The sequence below is a fragment of the Thermobia domestica genome, chromosome 1 (genome assembly GCF_964235325.1).
Source record: "Thermobia domestica chromosome 1, izTheDome1.hap1.1, whole genome shotgun sequence".
Taxonomy (NCBI): Eukaryota; Metazoa; Arthropoda; class Insecta; order Zygentoma; family Lepismatidae; genus Thermobia; species Thermobia domestica.
This window is the reverse complement of record NC_137454.1, coordinates 128122589-128142298: the sequence shown is the minus strand read 5'-3', so window position 1 is coordinate 128142298 and position 19710 is coordinate 128122589. Positions and strand designations below refer to the sequence as shown.

The 19710-nt window shown below is 36.8% G+C and overlaps 1 protein-coding gene across 8 annotated transcripts in view; it reads right to left on the bottom strand.

The window, feature by feature from the left end:
- Nucleotides 1–19710, bottom strand: part of LOC145689111 (tudor domain-containing protein 1-like) — a 187921-nt gene that overhangs the window by 153427 nt on the left and 14784 nt on the right. For 4 of the 8 annotated variants that reach the window (XM_081763241.1, XM_081763253.1, XM_081763244.1 and 1 more), the window contains one exon: nt 3664–3726. The exons of 3 other annotated variants lie outside the window; for them this stretch is intronic. In XM_081763241.1, the coding sequence (XP_081619367.1) occupies nt 3664–3726 (63 nt within the window). The remainder of the gene's footprint in view (nt 1–3663; nt 3727–19710) is intronic. One more of the 8 variants, XM_081763249.1, reaches the window with a different exon arrangement.

The window sequence follows — 19710 nt, the reverse complement described above, 5'->3', positions numbered from 1 at the left end:
CAACGCAACGCAAGAAATGCAAAATCCCGTTATAATTTGCTATGCCGTGTACCAAAAATTAACATGTAAAGTTTGCGTTGTGTTGACGCAAACCGGATGGGAATATGCTCCACGAAACACACATTGACTTACGTGATAGTAACGCAAAATTTGCAACTTCATTGTCCCCTAAGCCCCATCTAGTTACCCCTATGCAATATTAAAACCAGTAATACGAGCCTCGCATTTGACAAAATAATTTATTACCGCCGAAGATGGAATTCTCCCTTCTACACTTTTCCTTTGTCCCAGTAGTGGCGGGTCTTGAAGGAAATCATAGAAAAAAATTAAACTTTTATCGATACAAGTTAAAGGATAAAAGCTTATCTGATGTGCTAATTCCTTTATACAGCTTTATGATGATGTATGAAGTTTCCTACCCTTACCTTGTACATGATAAAATTTAAACTTTTAAAAAGCCACCACTGCGCCCAAGGCCCCGCAAAATTGACGATATGAAATGGTAATATATCACTCACATATTTGTGACTGCATGCATGCATTTACAGTGCCATTTCAGACAATTTAAAATGTAACTATGATTTAATATAATTATATAATACGCACGACAGAACATTACCAGCGCTCTTGCTTTAATCACGTGACAGTCGACTTGCTTTGGCACAGCAGAAGACAGACCATGTTTGCAACCATGGTGTTGACTAGCTGAAGGTCACGCTAACAGCATCGGTTTCGCCCGCTCTGTTAGCATCGAAATACTGATTGATTCATTATTGTTGCAAGTGGGAGTCTGGGGGCGAATTCCCCAGAAACCGAGAGGATTTTGAATGAAAACAGAGGTTAAATGGCTAGAAAGAAAGTAAATACTTATATTTTCATGGAAGCAGAAATTCCAGTTTAAAAAAAAAATCCCTGACATTTCCCGGTGTTTGTAAATTCCCTGACTTTTCCATGTTTTCCCGGTTTCCCAGGTGGGTGGCCACCCTGTACTAATTTTGTGCACACGCTAGACTGCAAAAGCGGAAAAAGTTCTTTTATGTCACAATTGTAACTACTGAGTGCAGTGTTAAATGAAAATGTCTCGAATTGTAAATGAAGTGAAACATGAAATCTTTTAGCTTCAAGTTCTGAAAACTGAATAATAACATTAGTAGCAAAACGGTTTGGAGTTCATCATGCAAGAATAAATCTATTATCCGAAAGTTTACAGAACATGATATTTTTGAAAATTTGGGGAAGTCAGGACGAAAAACGATGTAACCCAAAGTTGGAACTAAATTGATAAAGTTGAAAACAAAATCTATGCTTGTCTACGATTTGTCTTAAAAAAACGTGTAATGCAGAGAAAATCTAGAGAGCGCAAGTTGATTTAGCGAAATTCGATTAATCGCGGAAAATATACTTTGATAGACGATGAAACATTCGTCAGAAGAGACTCGAAAACACTTAGTTCCCAACATTATACAACATGCATAGAAGAGGATATAAATGGCTTGGACAAATACGTAAAAACACAAAAAGTACTTGAGGTAGGCTATCTGTTCTATGACTTACGTTCAGATATTTTATATATATATATATATATATATATATATATATATATATATATATATATATAGAGAGAGAGAGAGAGAGAGAGAGAGAGAGAGAGAGAGAAAAGAAAAATTATTCCCGAAACTATTATTTGTACGAATGACTACTTCCTCCGTACAAAAGAAACAATCGACTCCCTTTATTCCACTTAGATCTAGCACTGTTCATTACACGGCATCAGTTGTATAATGTTTACTGACAACATTGATTTTGTTGAATAATCAACTCAACCCAACTACAGCTCCGTCCAACCAATACTATTGAGCAGTTGGGAAAAGATACTCTGGAAAGGATGCCCGAGACACGAATGTATTTAAAAACTGGTCTGCTGTATTCAGAAAATGTATCGCGGATAATGTGCAATTTAATGGGAGGTGTACAAAGAAAAGAGTTTATTCGTCTGAGATAAATTATACCTTTAATTTCACCTGCAGGTTATATATAAGTTATAGTATAAGTTTTTTCTGTAATTTTTCTGGATTTATTTGTATTTGTTCTGATAATACTTGTTGATATTCTTCTTAGAATAAAAAACTTACCTAATTTTCAAGGCCTGTTCGAAATTTATTTTGAAACTAAAAGAACAAAGTAAAGGCCTTCTAACGATCCTGCTTTTGACTGAATCCACGAGGAATGGGTGGAAGCGTGTTTGAATACGATAGTTTCCTTTCTGAATATCTTTTACGAATACCAAACAACTTATATCCTTTTGTCAGAATACAAAGATTCATTTTCATTATATCTGAGAATCTGACACACACATACCATGCAAACACTAAATACGTACACTCGCAACACAATACACGTCTAAAACCTTTTCTAATAAAGAGCACCAAAAAAAATTGAAATGAAAAAATACAAAAAAGCAAATGAACGTTACATAACGTACTAACTTCCTGAATGTACAGAGTGATTTACAAGTGTGGCGCAAAAGAACCTGTTTGCTATTGGTGCAGATGGGCAATAATTGGTTTCGTTCGTTCTGCTCTTTGACGTTCATCGATGTTTGTGCAACTGAACAGGAGGCACCACTACAGGTATTAGTAAATGAACTTGCACCACCAAAACTGCTATATCTCGTGTGACTCCTTCCTCCCCCTCCCATTATATATGGAGAATGGCAAAGAAGGTATATGAGGCTCCCTAATGGAGAAGGTTCGTTGAATACCCTTCTGCGAATATTCCGTGACAGTGAAGGTGCTATTTCTGCGAGGTTGTTCTGATTTTGTACTGCAGTTTAACTGGTGTTCAGGGCCTTACACTATTCACTGTATACCTTTAGAAAGGTAACAATTGGGTTTAAAAAGCTGCCTTATTTTGATATCTAACAATGGAATTAAAATTGGTTCTTCTTCCAAAAACTGGAAGACCTCGTACATAGGGCGGAGTTCTGTGGATTGACCGCCTAAGTCGCAAAATCTGAAACCAGTGAACTACTACTTCAGGGGGTACCTCCTGTGTACAGTGTAAACCAGTAAGTCTCGACCACAGCCTGCTTTGCACGATATCAAATGAATGCGTGTAACGGAATATTTAGTAGTGGTTTTATTCTTGTATTCTAATATGCCTAGTTCAGAATAGTCAACTTGTACACCCGCGTTAGAATACACGGCAAGCAAATTAGAAATCATCACTGTACGAACTTCCATTGGAACGTCTTCGGTCTTTTCATGCAATTAATCAAGACCTATGGATGTCAGTGACTGGTGAAAGGAGCAAGATTTTCAAGTTCCCAGTAACTATTCTCTTCCCAGGTCTTACAATCTGCACTGATAGCAACTCGTATGGTACCCACTTGTGAATTGCTCTGTAAGTATTCATATATGTACTTCTGCCCTGCAATTCTGCTGTATTCTCCAATCAAATAATATATGTGCAACTGAATATACAAAAAAGTTTAACTTAGGAAATTTTTTGACTCTTAAGATCACAAGTATACATTCCACGTATTTTCTCAAATACAATGAAGCAAGCTTTGCAGAAGAGAAACTGGCAAAGGCTTATCCAACTGAAACACACTTGAACTAAAACAGCGGCAATCCACAAAGCAATTCAAATTGATCTACTTACCTACGAGCAACATGATTTCGAGGGTAGTTTCCTTGGATGCTAACCCCCTGGGCAAGGAGTCTGCTAAGATGTAAAGCATATTTATTTAATAATAAGACACAACCCTTCACCTTCTGGTCGCAACAAACTAATCTAGGTCATGAGAAGGCACCTGCAGTTATGATATTCCCGTTACTAAGCCCTTTTAAAATCAGCAGCCCCATCCTATGTCCTCACCCCACAGAAGGGTGTTACCATTCAACTGCTATTTATTATGCATCTGTACTCAATTACATTATAATTGTATCTTATGTAATACCTCTTACACCTAAGAATATGGAATATATATATATATATATATATATATATATATATATATATATGAAAACGCCTTCCCTTTCTCTGCCTGTATTGCTCTTAACGTCATTGGGTTTTTGGCTCGAAATCAATCTACGTCAATGAAACTTTGTATATATATCGTAATCGGAGCAAAGTAATACATATAGATTATATACTATATTTTGTGTTCAATTTTTAGATCAGGTACTTAACCTGGGTCTGCAAAGATTGAACATGTTTCTCAACGATATAAACTGACTTTTCCCGGATTTCCTTGAACTCACGGATTGTGAAGCACATGTTCAGTTGCAAGTTGAATGAAAAGTAATTCATTCTAAAAACAATGATGTACGAACCATGAAGCTACGAAACTAGGGTAGAAGCCGCAGCTCCGTAAGTGGAAATCTGGAACTTACTTCGCCTATTCGGAATACAACGAACTGCCAGAATAGGATCTTTTTCCTTATTTAAGACTGTTCTCGGTATGTTATCTTTTAACTATTATGCTCTGCGGAACAGTTCAGAGATCGTAGTGTATACGCTGAAAATGGAGCTAGGAAAGGTTTGCAACTAATTAATCTTATGAGTTAACATAATAAATCATAGTTGAATGAAGAATGACATGCACAGTAAACTCAAAATGTCAGTCACTGAGGATTAAGAAGACAAGTCACTACCTCCAAGGAATGTGCGTGACCTCGAACGTTCAGAACTGCATGAGAATGTGCTTAGATTATAAATAGCTCATACCAAAAACAATGGTAAGAGTTATTTCCATGCAAAACAACTGTTATCTGCTAGTCCCATTCGACGGCGGCATGTTATACCTGCACGAACAAGTATTTACTCTAGTTGTGAATAGTGTAACTGCAGAAGGAGGCCTTTTGGAGTGTTCGGTTGTGGATTAGTGTAAAAAGTGTACATCGAACAACGCACTGAGTAAGGCTATGCGATAAAAGTATATAGAAATACAATCACGTAACAGTTTCAACACACTAACTGGGTCTTTAGACCTCACACTCCTCTTGTGTTTTTATATATATTTTATCACATACCTTTGCTTAGTGTGACAATATGGAAACAAGGCCTGATAGAATAGTGTACACCGGTATCATGAGGCAAATTAATCCCATGAATGTTGTTAAACTGTTAGAGCCAAAGCTGCGACGTGCTGAACATGGAAACATAATAAAGTCGAGAATATGGAGTTTGCGAGTATGTTTTATAGCATAATAATTCACAAATGTAAGGGGATAACGAAGAAATGTAGTAAGATACACTGAGCAGTATAGTGATTTTGAAGGACAGGCAGAGCCCATAAGTTGGCCTGTCCAGCAGTACAAGATTTTCATCTCGAAGCAACAGGAACCTTCAAGTGAAAGTTAGTACGAACTATCTTCACCCAAAATGTAGACGGCCAGTATATTACAAGATACTAATGATAACATACTGGAGAACATTTATGAAGACTCACAATCGTGGCTTCAACTCCTATAGCAAACTTATCAAGTGCTATAAGTGCATTTGAAGTAAATCAAATTGCAAGGTAATACAATGAAACCTCCCTTAACGGACACCTCTATAATACGGACAGATTTTCTTGTCCCGGCAAAACTATATGTTCTCTTACGGAACAAAACTCTTCCTTTTACGGACACTCAGATACGAACGCGGACAGTCCTTTTTTCCCAACAAAAAAACATTTCAATAACCTCTTCATAACGAAAAGAAATTATTCTTGGTTCTCCGATATTACAGTAGACCAAAGTCTCTTCCCCACAAGTGTATTTATCATCAGTCTAGACCTGGTGAACCATCAAACAGAATAGCTTGAAGATGAACTTGGATTTTTTTTTTTTTCTGCCAGCAATAATCTGCTTTCTGGTGGAAATCCTAGAAAACCTTCAATAAGCAATAACACTCCTGCAGGGTCAGTCGTAAGGTCAAGAATTCTATGCAAAATATCTTCTCTTCCCTAACAAATTTAGTCCTTTTTCCTCTGGACCTTGCATCTTTCCCGACAATTTCATAGATAACAAGTGAATTAATGGATTTTTTTTTTTTTACAGGGTGATGACATACTTAAGAAAATTACCATCACGCATTATCTTTTGTAGTATACGAATACATTAACACATCCACCAGCAATATTATTTAACAAAAATTAATTTCTCCTTCATCCTTCTCAGTAATTCAAATATGAACTAAATAGAGTATTTTCATATTGAATTTTACGTATTTACGCTCATACATAATGTATTTACTGTATACGAGGCGTGTTTTTTAAGGTCCGTTTGAACATAAGTACACAACTTAAGGTTATTTCAAAAAAGTAAATGTATTTTCAGAAAGTACATACTTTCCTCTATTTTTCGATATAGTTGCCAAGTTTGTTCAAACATTTATCATACCTCTCAACCAATTTCAAAATACCCTCTTCATAAAAACTTGCCGCCTGCTCCGATAACCAAGAGTTCACTGCCGCTTTTCGGGACCCAACGGGAGCAGTTTCCTAAACTTTAGGTGTTCAGAAACAACTTTGTAGAGCACTGATCTCGACACGTCAGGAAATTCGTTTGAGAGACCTGTTATTGTGAAGCGCGTTCTCACGAACCCTCGCTTCAACTGAAGCCACCAAATCGTCTGTAATCGAAGAAGGACGACCGGAGCGGTCCTAATGATGGACGTTGTCACGACCATTTTTGAATTCTCGTACCCACTTACGCACTTTGCTTGCACTCATAACAGTATCACCGTACACTTCGCAAATCTGTCGATGAATTTCTGCAGCAGGCAGGTTTCTTGCTGACAAAAACCATATCACTGAGCGAACCTAACACACGGCGGGCGACTTGATAGTCTTAAACATTGTGAAAGCACAGAACACAACCGTACAGGTCAGCTACAGAGCTGAAACTGAGCACAGTTGTTCCCGAGGCATGCCGGTACACGACGCACACGTTCGTTGCGGTATGCGCGCGAACTACTAGTGTCTACAACAAAACGGACCTTACTTAAAAAACACGCCTCGTATTACTGCATACAATTACCATTGTGAGAAATTAACGGACACAAATTCATGTCCCAGTGGTGCAGGGTTTGAAAAAACCCGGGTATTTTTGAAAAACCCAACCCACCTGGGCCCATGTGGGTTTTTTCGGGTTTTATTGGGTTTTTTCGAAATATTTCAATCTCTTTGGGGTAAAAATGTTAAAATATGATTTACATTTTATGAGTGTCATTGTCACAACTTGAAACAACTTTTTATTCACTGCTGTTTTGAAAACATTGCTGCCATTTTGAAATTTTATATTGGATCGCCGAAAAAAATCTATACAGCAAATTTAGAAGTTCTTATGCTTCTACCCTCAAAATATCAACTTAAAAAGTCCGAAAACTGCACCTTGTAGCATGGATACTCGCTATTTTGAAAAATGGGCGCCATTTTGAAATTTTATGCCGCCAAAATATATACAGCTAATTTAGTCACTCGTGCTTCTACTTTGAAAATTTCAACTTGAAAGACCTAAAATTGCGCTTTGTAGCGTGGATATCAGCAGCGGCGCAAATTTGTCTTCAACATTTGGGGGACGGGTAAGACGATATATATATATATATATATATATATATATATATATATATATATATATGCGCGATGTACAAAATATTTATGAAGGCGAAAAACAATGCTGGGGAGGATTACCCATGTCGGTCCCGGCGTCCTCCACAGGGGACATAAAATATGACGACATTATTATTGCTTTATAACTTTAAAATCCGACTGGCAACATTGAAAACTGTTTACAAGGGATGATCTCCAAATATGATCATTCCCTGTAAACAGTTTTCAATGTTGCCAGTCTGATTTTAAAGTTGTAAAGTAATAATAATATCGTGATATTTTATGTCCCCTATGTGGGACTCCGGGACAACATGGGTAGGGGAGCAAAGTTGTCTTCAACATTGGGAGGCGGTCAGATTTGAGGCTTATTCTGGGAGGTATCAATTTCATTTCACTTTCCTTTGTGACAGTTTGATACAAATCATCACATTTCTTATTAAAAGACACATTTCCAATCGGATTATTGAGGGGGACAGTTCCAAGATTGTAAGAGTTATGTCCCCATCATTCCCCCTGGATTTTCGCCAGTGGATATCAGCTATTTTTTTAAAAAAGCACGCCATTTTGTAATTTTACGTTGGTATGCTGCCAAAATCTAAACAGAAAATTTAGTGTGTCTCTGGTTTGAAAAATGAAATCTTTAAGTTTTACGTCCCACGGTTATGCCGGTTAGGCTAAAGGAGACGGTGATGATGACAGATGAGTGAAATGGTGGAATGAAGAAAGTGGGAGGAAACGGGAGAACCCCGAGAAAACCCACGAGCACGGTGTTTGTCCACCACAAAGTTCACTTGGCGGGGGCTGGGATCTAACCCGGGACCCCAAGCACGAGAGGTGAACGCTCTACCACTGAGCCACCGCGCCCCCTGTCTCTGGTTTGTATGCTGCAAATTTAAAAGACCGAAAGTTGAACACTGTGTGGTAAAGGCAGGCAAACGAACAAATGTAGATCGAGTCATCCTAGGAGCCTCAGTGACGTTCGCCAAATATGAATACCAAATAGCTATATTAATTTAAAACAAAGACATAATTCATCAAAATGTCTTAAATATTTTTCAACGTAAAATAAATGGTCTTATTGTTGAAGTTCACTTTCGATGCTATGTGCATTCAATTACGGGAATTACCCTAGCACTTGTTGCAAGACCGTTCTTTTCCGAAAATTAATTTAAAACAATTAACAAAGATAGGCCTATAATTCATAGTTTATAAAGTAAATGTTTCAAAATGTCTAAAATTAAATGAAATATCCTCCAGCGTAAAATAAATAGTTTTATTGTTGAAGTATTCACTTTCGATGCTTTGTGGGTTCAATTGCGGGAATTTCCAGAACACTTCTTTCACGACGGGTTTTCCCTGAAAATGCAGCTTGCTTTACTGTACATCGAAACTTCCATTAATACTGAAGTTTGTATGCAGCACTTGAAATAGTAAGCCTTACGTAGTCTTCGGAGCTCCGAGCATTACGGTTCTTAATTTTGACAAGAATTTTTACGTTATTGCTAGTGTTGATTCTACAGAATGCTTGTTTGAAAGCTAGCAACAAATGACTGAACTTAACTGTTGTTGTTGGAAAACCAAATTTTACTGAAGAATGCTTGTGTTAGCACCAAAGGTAAGAAATAACACTAATAGTTTTACTAATGTATTTACATATTTACTGTTAGTACCGGCACCTATGACCTTAAACCCGTCAACGTATGAGGGATAACGTCCCTCGGCGGTGCCGAGTCAGGAAACATACTATTCATGGAAAGTATTTTCTAAAATATACAATCGCTTACTTTACTTCAAATAGCCTATAAGCGTAATCCACACATTAATTTGTTCTACAATTATTTCAAGCTAAGGTGAGGGTTTTATTTATTTATTCATTCATTCAGTGATTTAGAGCTTTATAAAGGTCTTATGTTGAATATTGTTGTCTATCTTAACATGAAAGCATATAATTCGCTCAAAGAAAGTTTAAAATCTGATAAAAATAACTTTCAATGTGATCACCTTAGCTGTACTAATAATACACTAACAAAAAAGTCAAAAACCCAGGTGGTTTTTTTCAGGTGGGTCCAACCCGAAAAAACCCGGTGGGTTTTTTCGGGCTGGGCCCACTTGGGCAAACCCTGCAGTGGTGTCCGTTATTCAGGTTTCACTGTATTAGATAATATGACCAGCAAAAGGCGAGATCGACTCACTTCAAGGGAAATAGGCTGTCACAATTAAAAAACGATATGAGAATATGTCATGTCACAATTTGATAGGGCAAGAGCGTATGGATCTGCTGTTCACTATTGGCAACTGCAAATATGGGCACTAGAAGCATGTCAAGAAGGTTGACCTACACAATGTCACAGCTTCGATTATTTTTATCAACAAACTTAAGCCTCATGCGGCACTTCTTCCAGGCATATTACTACGTTCATCACATGTAAGAACATACAAGAATATCACGATATTCGTCAGAAGGCACAAGTGTTTGTGAAGGAAATAAACATGTATGTAGAGGGGAATGTGGACCAAGAAATGTTTGGAAAAGTAACCAAAGTCAATTTAACTATGGAACGTATTCACTGTCAACATTATCTCAAAGTCCAGAAAACCACAGGTGGTGCACTGCATTCTGTTCATAGCTCTATAGTCACAGCTATACAATTGATGTGGCTTTATCAAAGAGTGGCAAATTAGCTTACAATCTCTATATCTGATCTGGTTTCAAAAAGTTTCAAAAACTTGAATCAACATGTCAACGAAATGTTCATGTGGAGGCAAAATGACGAAAAAGCACATAAAACGCTTTCTAACTACCGTCATGATGAACATGGCACATGATGCAAAGAGCCTATTGCTGTGATTCCTGGTCAGACCATAAAGATCATACTCTATTCGATATAAGCTTTTCAAAGGAGGATGTTACGTCCAAGATACTACCATTGAAGACAAAACATTGCCAACCTCTTGATGTGCTTCTTTAGACAATGTGAGAAGGATTGTTAATCTTTTAAGACTACAATGTGAAAAACACGATCATTTCACTATCAAACTTCACTTTGTAATATACAATCAACTTTCGGCACCGAAGTACAAGCTTATGTTATAATATGCTTGGCAAACGGCAGGTTATGATCTTGACACACCAATATCATAGTATGAAAATTTAATTAGTGTGACGTTTGATATTGGACTACTTGAATGCAGAAGTGGTGTTGAATGTGAAAAACTGGCTTCAGTCAGATAAGCATTTTGTTCTGTTCCACTTTGCTTTGACTATTTCACTGAAATCCCACACCTACACTTTGAAGACTGAATAGCGGGCAAGACAATAAGGACAGTGGAAAACTTTTCTTGTTCAAATTGCGTAGTTATTTTAAGCGATGGAAATACTGAAATTGATCACGACATTGTAATGTGTTTTGGTCTTATTATATCGATATTTTCTGTTTTCGCGTTACCCAAGCTCCTCTCTTAGAACTTGCATAGATGATCATTCAAATCTCTTGTGGTAAGACGAACAATTTATGTTCTAAGCACATTGTCGTGCTGTTCTGAGCTTTCGAGGTCATGCATATCCCTTGCTAGAATTATACAAGGGTTCTCGAAACTGCTAAGTTACACTGCAATTACAATGTCTTGTTATAAACACCTATTAATTTATAGACGTATCAACTTTTTTTTTAACAACTTGACACTGGGCAATTACTTTCTTATGAAGTCATACAGTTTAACCCCTGCTTACCGATTCCTCAGAAATATGTTTCGGTTCTTTTAGATTTTTTTTATTCTGGTTGTCGATTGTCTGGATTGTTAAATTTCGTTCTGTGTAGATTTTCATTTTTGAGAAAGAATAAATATTTTGAAAATTCTATAAATTCTTCCAGTGCATGTTGCGTTACGATCTGTTTTCTGCGGTTCGCAATAAATTAGCCTACTTAAAAATCTCAGAACAACGATTTCTCAAAGCACTAGTAGGAGAGGTACCTAAACAGAGGAAAATCGTGAAAATGCATATAGAAATGAGCACAAATATTAATTTAAAATGAAGAGTGCTCCTGTTTCATTTCTGAATTGTGTTATATGGTCTTTGTAGTGAACAATACTACATGTATGGACTTTCTAATGGCTTGCTTTAGCCTCGCAGCACTTTTCATTTCATGAATTATTTCTTTATTACCCCATTTCGAAGTATTAATTCTTTAGCCTGAAGGGCATGACCGTGCTAGAATGTTGCAACTAACTTTCCAGCTACCACGCTAACAGGGGAGAAAAGGAAAGCATGAAAACTGCAAAACATATGCCACACATATTCCCTTTCGTTTGTAGACATCGTGTTTAAAACCTAATTTTTTGAACTGTACTTTTCGTTGACCCTGCAAATGAAAATCATTTGACCCAGTCATTCAAAAATTGCAAATCTATGGTAATAAATTAAGATTTACAGCTGCAACCATGAAGTGTTCGGGCATTACATTTCAAGTATTGGAATTTTCTATTTTCCCTTTAATATATAAACAATTTGTTTTGTCGGAAAAAAAAAAAAAAGACTAAAGACCAGCTCTTTTATTGGTTTCACAATGGTTTGCTGTCTTTTCTTGCGGAAACTACATTTTAGGTCTATTAGAATAAAGACAAGGAACGAAAGTGGGAGATCAAGTGTTTACATAGACAATACACTTTGGCCACATATGTGAAATTCACATTCTTCGTTGATTTTACCTACTTAGTTCCCTTAACATATATGCACAAGTCATGTTCTTGTAAGTACAAGAGGTGAGTGGGATGTACACCTTTGGTCCACACACGCTTGGCTTCCGCTTTGCTGCTATATCTCCAGATATGCACACGGCCACCACTGTGTGACAAATTCGAGTCCTCAGTGTATATAATTGCACTGTCAGTCAGAGGGCGACCCGAGATCCTTCTATCCATTCCTTCGTTGCGGGAACAGGAGGCACAAGTCTTATGTGAATCGTTTGTCTCCCATACTGTACACTACCGACGGATCACTTATGCGTCACGATCAACGAAAGCGCCAATTCTGTGCAACCATCACCGGTCTCTAGAAGTTCTACTACACAGCCATATTAGAAGTTACTTATATGCGCAATAGGAGTTTGCTGCATCATCCTGGATTGTAGGCAGACTGTGATCCATGCACACAAAGTTACTCTTATGTTGCCCGATAACATTTAACCATTAGCAGTATGCTCTCTAGATACAAGCAATCTAATTTCGTCCGAATCTGGCATTGAATACGATATATTTTTAAATGCCTTTCCGTCAGTGTATCTTAAGTGTTTACACCACTGAAAGTTCAATGTGCATTAAACCCCCTCTTTTTTTTTTAACTGTGTGTCTGGAACTCCGCGAGTACAAGGTACATTCACAAAATGTTCTCTCGGGATTCGTGTAAAATTGATTCAAATGCAAAGTTCTTTGTACCTCAATGTGTATTGTATTAATTTTAGAGGCCGCTACGGGTAATTTGTATATTTAGGGTCTTCATATTTCCGGTATTCAATCATACACTACTATAACGTTCAGACACAAAATTGCTTTTAATTTCTTTAGATGTAACTAGACATGAATGTGAGCATATGCAAAACAAATTGGATCAAGTATTGCTTCACCGAAATCCAACACCTACACTTTGAGGACTGAACAGCGGGGCAACACTATCAGGTCAGTGGAGAAGGTTTCTTGTTCAAATTGCGTAGTTATTTCAAGCAGAGGGAAATACTGCAATTAATCACGACATTGTAATGTGTGTTTTGCTCATATTATATCGATATTGATATGTTAAATATAAGACACTGTACGATTATTAAACCAAATAAAAAGTTGTGCAGGGCTTCGTGTGTATGTTATTTTTTTACGTGATTTATCGTTGACAAAATATTCTTTGAACGTATATACATATTGTCTAGACACACACACACGTCAATATGGAAATCGTAGATTTACATCCAAATCTGGTCATATTTAGATTTAAATTAGGCTTTTGACAATAATACAATACTTCCTTGTTATAGTATAACATGGAAGTAATAACAATGACGCACAGAAATGTAATAAGATTATGACACCAACATTGTAAAGAGTTTGTTTATACCTACAGTATTTTTTGTTAGAACTTGTTTTGATTTGTCAACATCAAAAACGTAAACGTAACTGATACATCCATTCTCGAAGTTCCTGGAGGGATTTAACATGTAATACCTTCCAAACGGTACAAGCTACGGTAAAATTCATACACCAGTGAATTTCCGAAAAAACTGTACATGAATTTTATATAACACTTGCACCTATTCCCCTCTGAAAAACCCAAAGTTGAATGCAATATGGCGGCCGGGGTGGGTATCATATATCAGAGAAGCAGTACTTGATTCAATTTGTTTTGCATATGCTCACATTCATGTATAGTTACATCTAAAGAAACTAAAAGCAATTTTGTCTGAACGTTACAGTAGTGTATGATTGAATTCCAGATATATGAAGGCCCATAAATATACAAATTACTTTGCATCTGAATCAATTTTATGACAATTGCGAGGAGATACTTCGCGAATGTATCTTGTTAGATAAGGATGAACAATAAATAAAGGTAATTCGGACTTATACAATTCTCACTGAGTAATCTTAATATATTTTCCTTCCTTTGGTATTCTGTAAAAATGTTTACATAATATTATACTGTTATTTTATAATTTACACTATACATGAATGTGAGTGTAAATTTACACTATACACTAAAATTTGTATATATATATATATATATATATATATATATATATATAAAGTTCATTCAACGAACCTTCTGATCCTGATGTAAACATTGCAGAATGGTATTATTCCGCCAGTCATCGGATGATTGGCTATCGGTCACCGCTTCTTTCGAGAAGCACGTGCTTGTATCCTGTCAACGTTTTGCATATTCCCCGCAAATGGCCATATTGTAAACTGTGATTGGCGCATAAGTGTGGATCAAACCCACTTTCTACGCATGCGTATCTCTGTTATTGCATTAATTCAATTTAGTTCTTATATACAGTGCTGTTTCTGTTATTTCATTGTAAGTAAATTGTATTTCTGGTAATGAGCCTTATAAGCAACAAAAACATTGAAAAAGAGCTTACTTGACAATGGACTATTTTCTTCTGTCGCATGGATGCTCAAGGCTGATTAACCAATAAAATGAAACAATCACCACATGCGTTTGTTTACATGAGGTACTGAACGTTCCTTGAATGAACTATATATATATATATATATATATATATATATATAGCACGAGGGAATGACTGTAAAGTTTTGAGCCTGACAGAAAATGAGAACCTAGAACAGAATACTTGTATGTATTAAAATAGTAGTCACGAAAGAAATAAGTCAGCCGGGGCAAGAGGAGAAAATATTCAACCCTGTTTACGTGAGTTAACTTCTCCGAGAGACTTGCTGCTTTGACGTGAGGTCTGCAAGCAGCTCTTCAAACAAAGCCAGTATCTGCTGTAAAGCAGATCTTTCGGTCTCCTGTACCGAAGATGAGCACACTATTACGAGGGAAATCCCCGTGGTCCGGTGGTGCTATTCAGTCGGTTCACTAGACAAAAAAAAGTGCATTTTAGTTTATCTTTGTTTTTAGAACCTCTTACAGCTACAGGGTTAAACATATGATCTCTCAGAACAAAGTATAAGCGCTTATTTCTTAATCTCAAATGCTCAGATATCAAGAATGAGAATTGCGATTACATCAGTATAGTTGTGAGGGTTACTTATATTCCAAACTCATACATACCATTATCAACATCGACGTAATCTTCGTGGTTTTGCTAGTGTTGTTCACGACGGAAGTCTCTCGTCTCGTGAATTATCATGGAGATTCAATTTAGTTTTCAAAAAGGCTTAATTATTTCTATTGGACGATGTCGTCTTGCGTCGTTTCCTCAGCAACACTACTTTCTGCACATAATCACACACACATGAGTAAATAGCATGTGTATCACTTTTCAGTATTATAGCGTTTCGTTTACTCGTCATACATTTCAATTAAAAGATCACATAGTTGTAGCATCTCTACTATCGTGTAAGTTGCGTCTTACATATTCTAACCATCTATTGCGTAATTGCTGCTCGTGAAATTTTCACCAATGCTGTTTCAATCATTTAAGCCAACAGGTTTCATTATTCCTCTTTGTTAAGGGAGAAGTTTGGATCACAAATTCTTTATAATTGAGATTAGGAGGTTAAGGAAGAATCGTGCTTAAGTCTTGAAGGAAGTAGTTATTTAAGTAAATAAATAAATAAATAAATAAATAAATAAATAAAAACACCTTACGTAACGGGAAGAAGACCCTTAGGTAACAGGAATAAGAGAGTTTGTAGTTGAATATTATGCTGCCCACACTAAACGAAAAATTTTATTTTCAGATGGACAATGACAGACATTTTCATCTTCCATTAAATAATCAAGGATCAGATCTCATATAAAACGCTCCCACAAAACTGTTGAGAAATAAGATGTTTCATTCACTATGTGTACGGGGACATTTGGACTATGTGTAACAGCTTTTTCAGCCCAGCCATTCTGAGTGAGGTTTTTCTTCGGTTTTCCTCATTCATACCAGGCAAATGCCGGGATGGCGCCTAACATACAGGTCCCAGTCCACTTCCTTCCTTTCCCATTCCTGTCTTCCTTCGTCACTAATTGATTCAATTTCTCCTCGAATCAATACGGTGATAGATAATCGTGGTTCGTGGACACGATATTAGGTATAAAAACTAAGATTTTTATGTTTATTGAAAAGTGTTTTGTTCAATACTAATATTAGTTTGAAGATATGAAGTGCTCACGAGCAGAAGGAAAAAAATAGTTCTAAGCATTTGGAATTGCCAAGCAGACTGAAATATTTTATCTTGTTCTCTTTGTTTAATAAGTGTAATTACATTTTTTTCTTTTTCTATGGAAATTAACAATTCTTATTCCATCATTTTTCTGTTGGAATTAGAAAAAACATTCTGAACAATTTTGAAATACACAAGGCAAGGCGTAATTAAGTAGAATGTTTTGTTATCGGTTCGAAATATATATTTTTCTGTTTCGTCCTATATGAGAATTAACGTTTCCCTTTATTCTTATTATGGAAATTAGAAAATTGATATTCAGAACAGTTTTGGTTTTCAAACACTTAATGCCAAGAAGTAAACATATCTCCAAGAAATAAGCATATCATTTTCTTTCTTTCTTTCTTTCTTGACTCTTATCTAGTCGATCGCCAGTAGTTCGCCTGAAGGCAAAACATCGCACAGCAAACAAGCTGATTCGACACGTGCCAATGTACCTTCTGAGCAGGGCTGGATGTTCAGTTTTTTTCTTTCCTGTTTTCATGAAAATGTATCTATCTTCCCTTCTATATAACCTTTGATCATGTGTATCAAGCGCTTGGTTCTAAGTAATTTCTTTTGCCTTTTACAGGCCTTTGAAGTGAGTAAGATGGCAGAAGTTGAGAAAATGGAAAAAATCGAGTACAGGTCAGTCATCAAGTATCTGCAATTAAAAGGAATATCGGCGTCTGAGAGCCAGGAGGATATGGTCAATACCGTAGGTGAATCTGCCCCTTCATATGGCACCATCAAAAGATGGGTGCAGGAATTCAAGCGCTGTAGACAGTGTTGAAGATGAGCCGAGATCTAAGAGACCATCAAGTGCTACCACCACGGAAAACATTGGCCTAGTACTTGATATGATCATGGCAGATTGTCAACTCGATAGAGAGCAGACAGGCTGGGCATATCACAGGAGCGAGCAGATCATATTCTGAAGAATGAGCTTGGTTTATCAAAAATTTCTGCTCGATGAGTCCCACATCTTCTGACTCCGGAACAAATACGCACTCTGTACCTCCTATGCGTGGACAAATTGAAAATGTTAGAACGTGATGTAGACGATTTTCTCTGTCGATTGATCACTATGGAGGAGTGTTGGGTACACCATTACCAGCCAGAAACAAAACAATCCAAACAATGGAAGCACCCTTCCCCCAAAAAAGGAACTTTTGTGATCCCCTCCGCTGGCAAAGTGATGGCCTCTGTTTTTGGAATTTCCAAGGTGTGATATTCATTGATTACCTGCAAAAGGGGTCATACCATCACAAGACATACTATAGTGACCTTTTGAAAAAACTTCGAATGATAATTCAAGTAAAAAGGCCATAAATTACGTCCAGATGCGTTCTCTCCCATCATGACAATGCTCCCGGTCACACATCATCAGTTGCCATGGGTACTATCCACAAATGCGACTTTGAACTCTCCTCATCCACCCTATTCTTCAGATCTCTCCCCCAGACTTCCACTTGTTCTCTAATCTAAAAAAGGCTCTAGCAGGACGACGTTTTGCAAGCGTTAATGACGCCATAACAACCATGGAGGAGTTTCTGTATTCACAACCTAAGGATTTTTTTCTACTGGGATAAGAGCACTGCAGCACCGTTGGAGCAAGTGTGTTGCTGTCCAAGGGAATTAGGTTGAAAAATAAAGGTATTATCAAATCTGTGCTACTTATAGTTTCCTCAAGGCTCAAAACTTTTCAGTCACCCTTCGCATATATATATATATATATATATATATATATATATAGAGAGAGAGAGAGAGAGAGAGAGAGAGATAGATAGATAGAATTTCCAGTACACTTTAATACTTGTACTGTTTATTTTTATTTTTTTCTTTCAATCAAGCATTTTGAAAAGTCTTTCAGTAAGCTTTAAAATAACACCTTAAGCAACGTCTTACGTAAACCGCAAATGACAATCAAACAAATGTCACTCACGCAACTTTTGGTACATTCTGAGAACTTTGGAAGTCTGCAATTTCAAAACTGGCTCATAAATCAACTTCAGCTTTCAGTTTCTTTTACACACTGATGACAGTGGTTAGAATATAAAATCTAAGTGGAATATATAAGGGTCAACCCGAAACCATACGTTGATTTGACTTGGAATGGCTCGTGCCTGGAGGTTCACGAAAGAACTTTCTCCAAGCAATCATAACCAATAAATTGCTAACAGGATATGAGCTATGTCATTAAAAACTATTTTTGAAAAACATTTTAAAAAAACTACTGCCCTAATATATACGCCTCTACACACTTCATGCATGTATTAACGTGGAAAAACAAACGCAGCCCACACAATACGAGCTTTGAAAACAGTAGATTACGATTTAATTCAAAAAAATGAAATGAAATTTTGAGTTTTACGTCCCACGGTTATGGATTTAATTCAAGAACAATGTTCCTCGCCATAATATGTATGATGTAACATCCTCAGTTTGAACGATTTAACACAAACTGCGTTGAGCATTGAAATGTAATTTTGCAGAGTAACCCAAGCAGGGTTTGAAAAAACCAGGGCTTTTTTGAAAAAGCCCAACCCACCTGGGCCCATACGGGTTTAATCGTTTTTGTTTTTTTTTTTTCGAAATATTTCAATGTCTTTGGGGTAAAAGTGTTAAAATGTGATTTATATTTCAAGATGTCATTGTCACAAATTGCAACAATTTTCTACTTATTGCTGTTTTGAAAAAAATGGCCGCCATTTTGAAATTTCACATTCGATCGCCGAGAAAATCTATACAGCAAATTTAGCATATCCCGTGCTTCCACCGTCAAAATTTCAACTTAAAAGACTGAAAATTTCGCTTCGTAGCGTGGATACTCGCTGTTTTGAAAAAAAAAAAAAAATGGCCGCCATTTTGATATTTTACGTTGGTATGCCGCCAAAATCTATACAAAAAATTTAGTGTGTCTCGTGCTTGCATTCTGAAAATTTTAACTTCAAAGGCCAAAAGTTGTACCCTGCAGTGTGTGTGGTAGAGGCAGACAAACTAGTTGAATTGATTTTGTGTTTAACGTCCCTTTCAGCAGCGAGGCTATATGAGACGAAACCTACTGATTAACGTGGAATCCGAACAACATGAGCTCCCTCTGGGAGGCAAACCCGGGTCCCACGCCGAAGACACGTACACTAACCGCATAGCTATGAAGGAGCTCGGCAGACAAACGTACAAATGTAGATCAAGTCATCCAAAAGCCTGACTGACGTTCGCCAAATATGAATACCAAA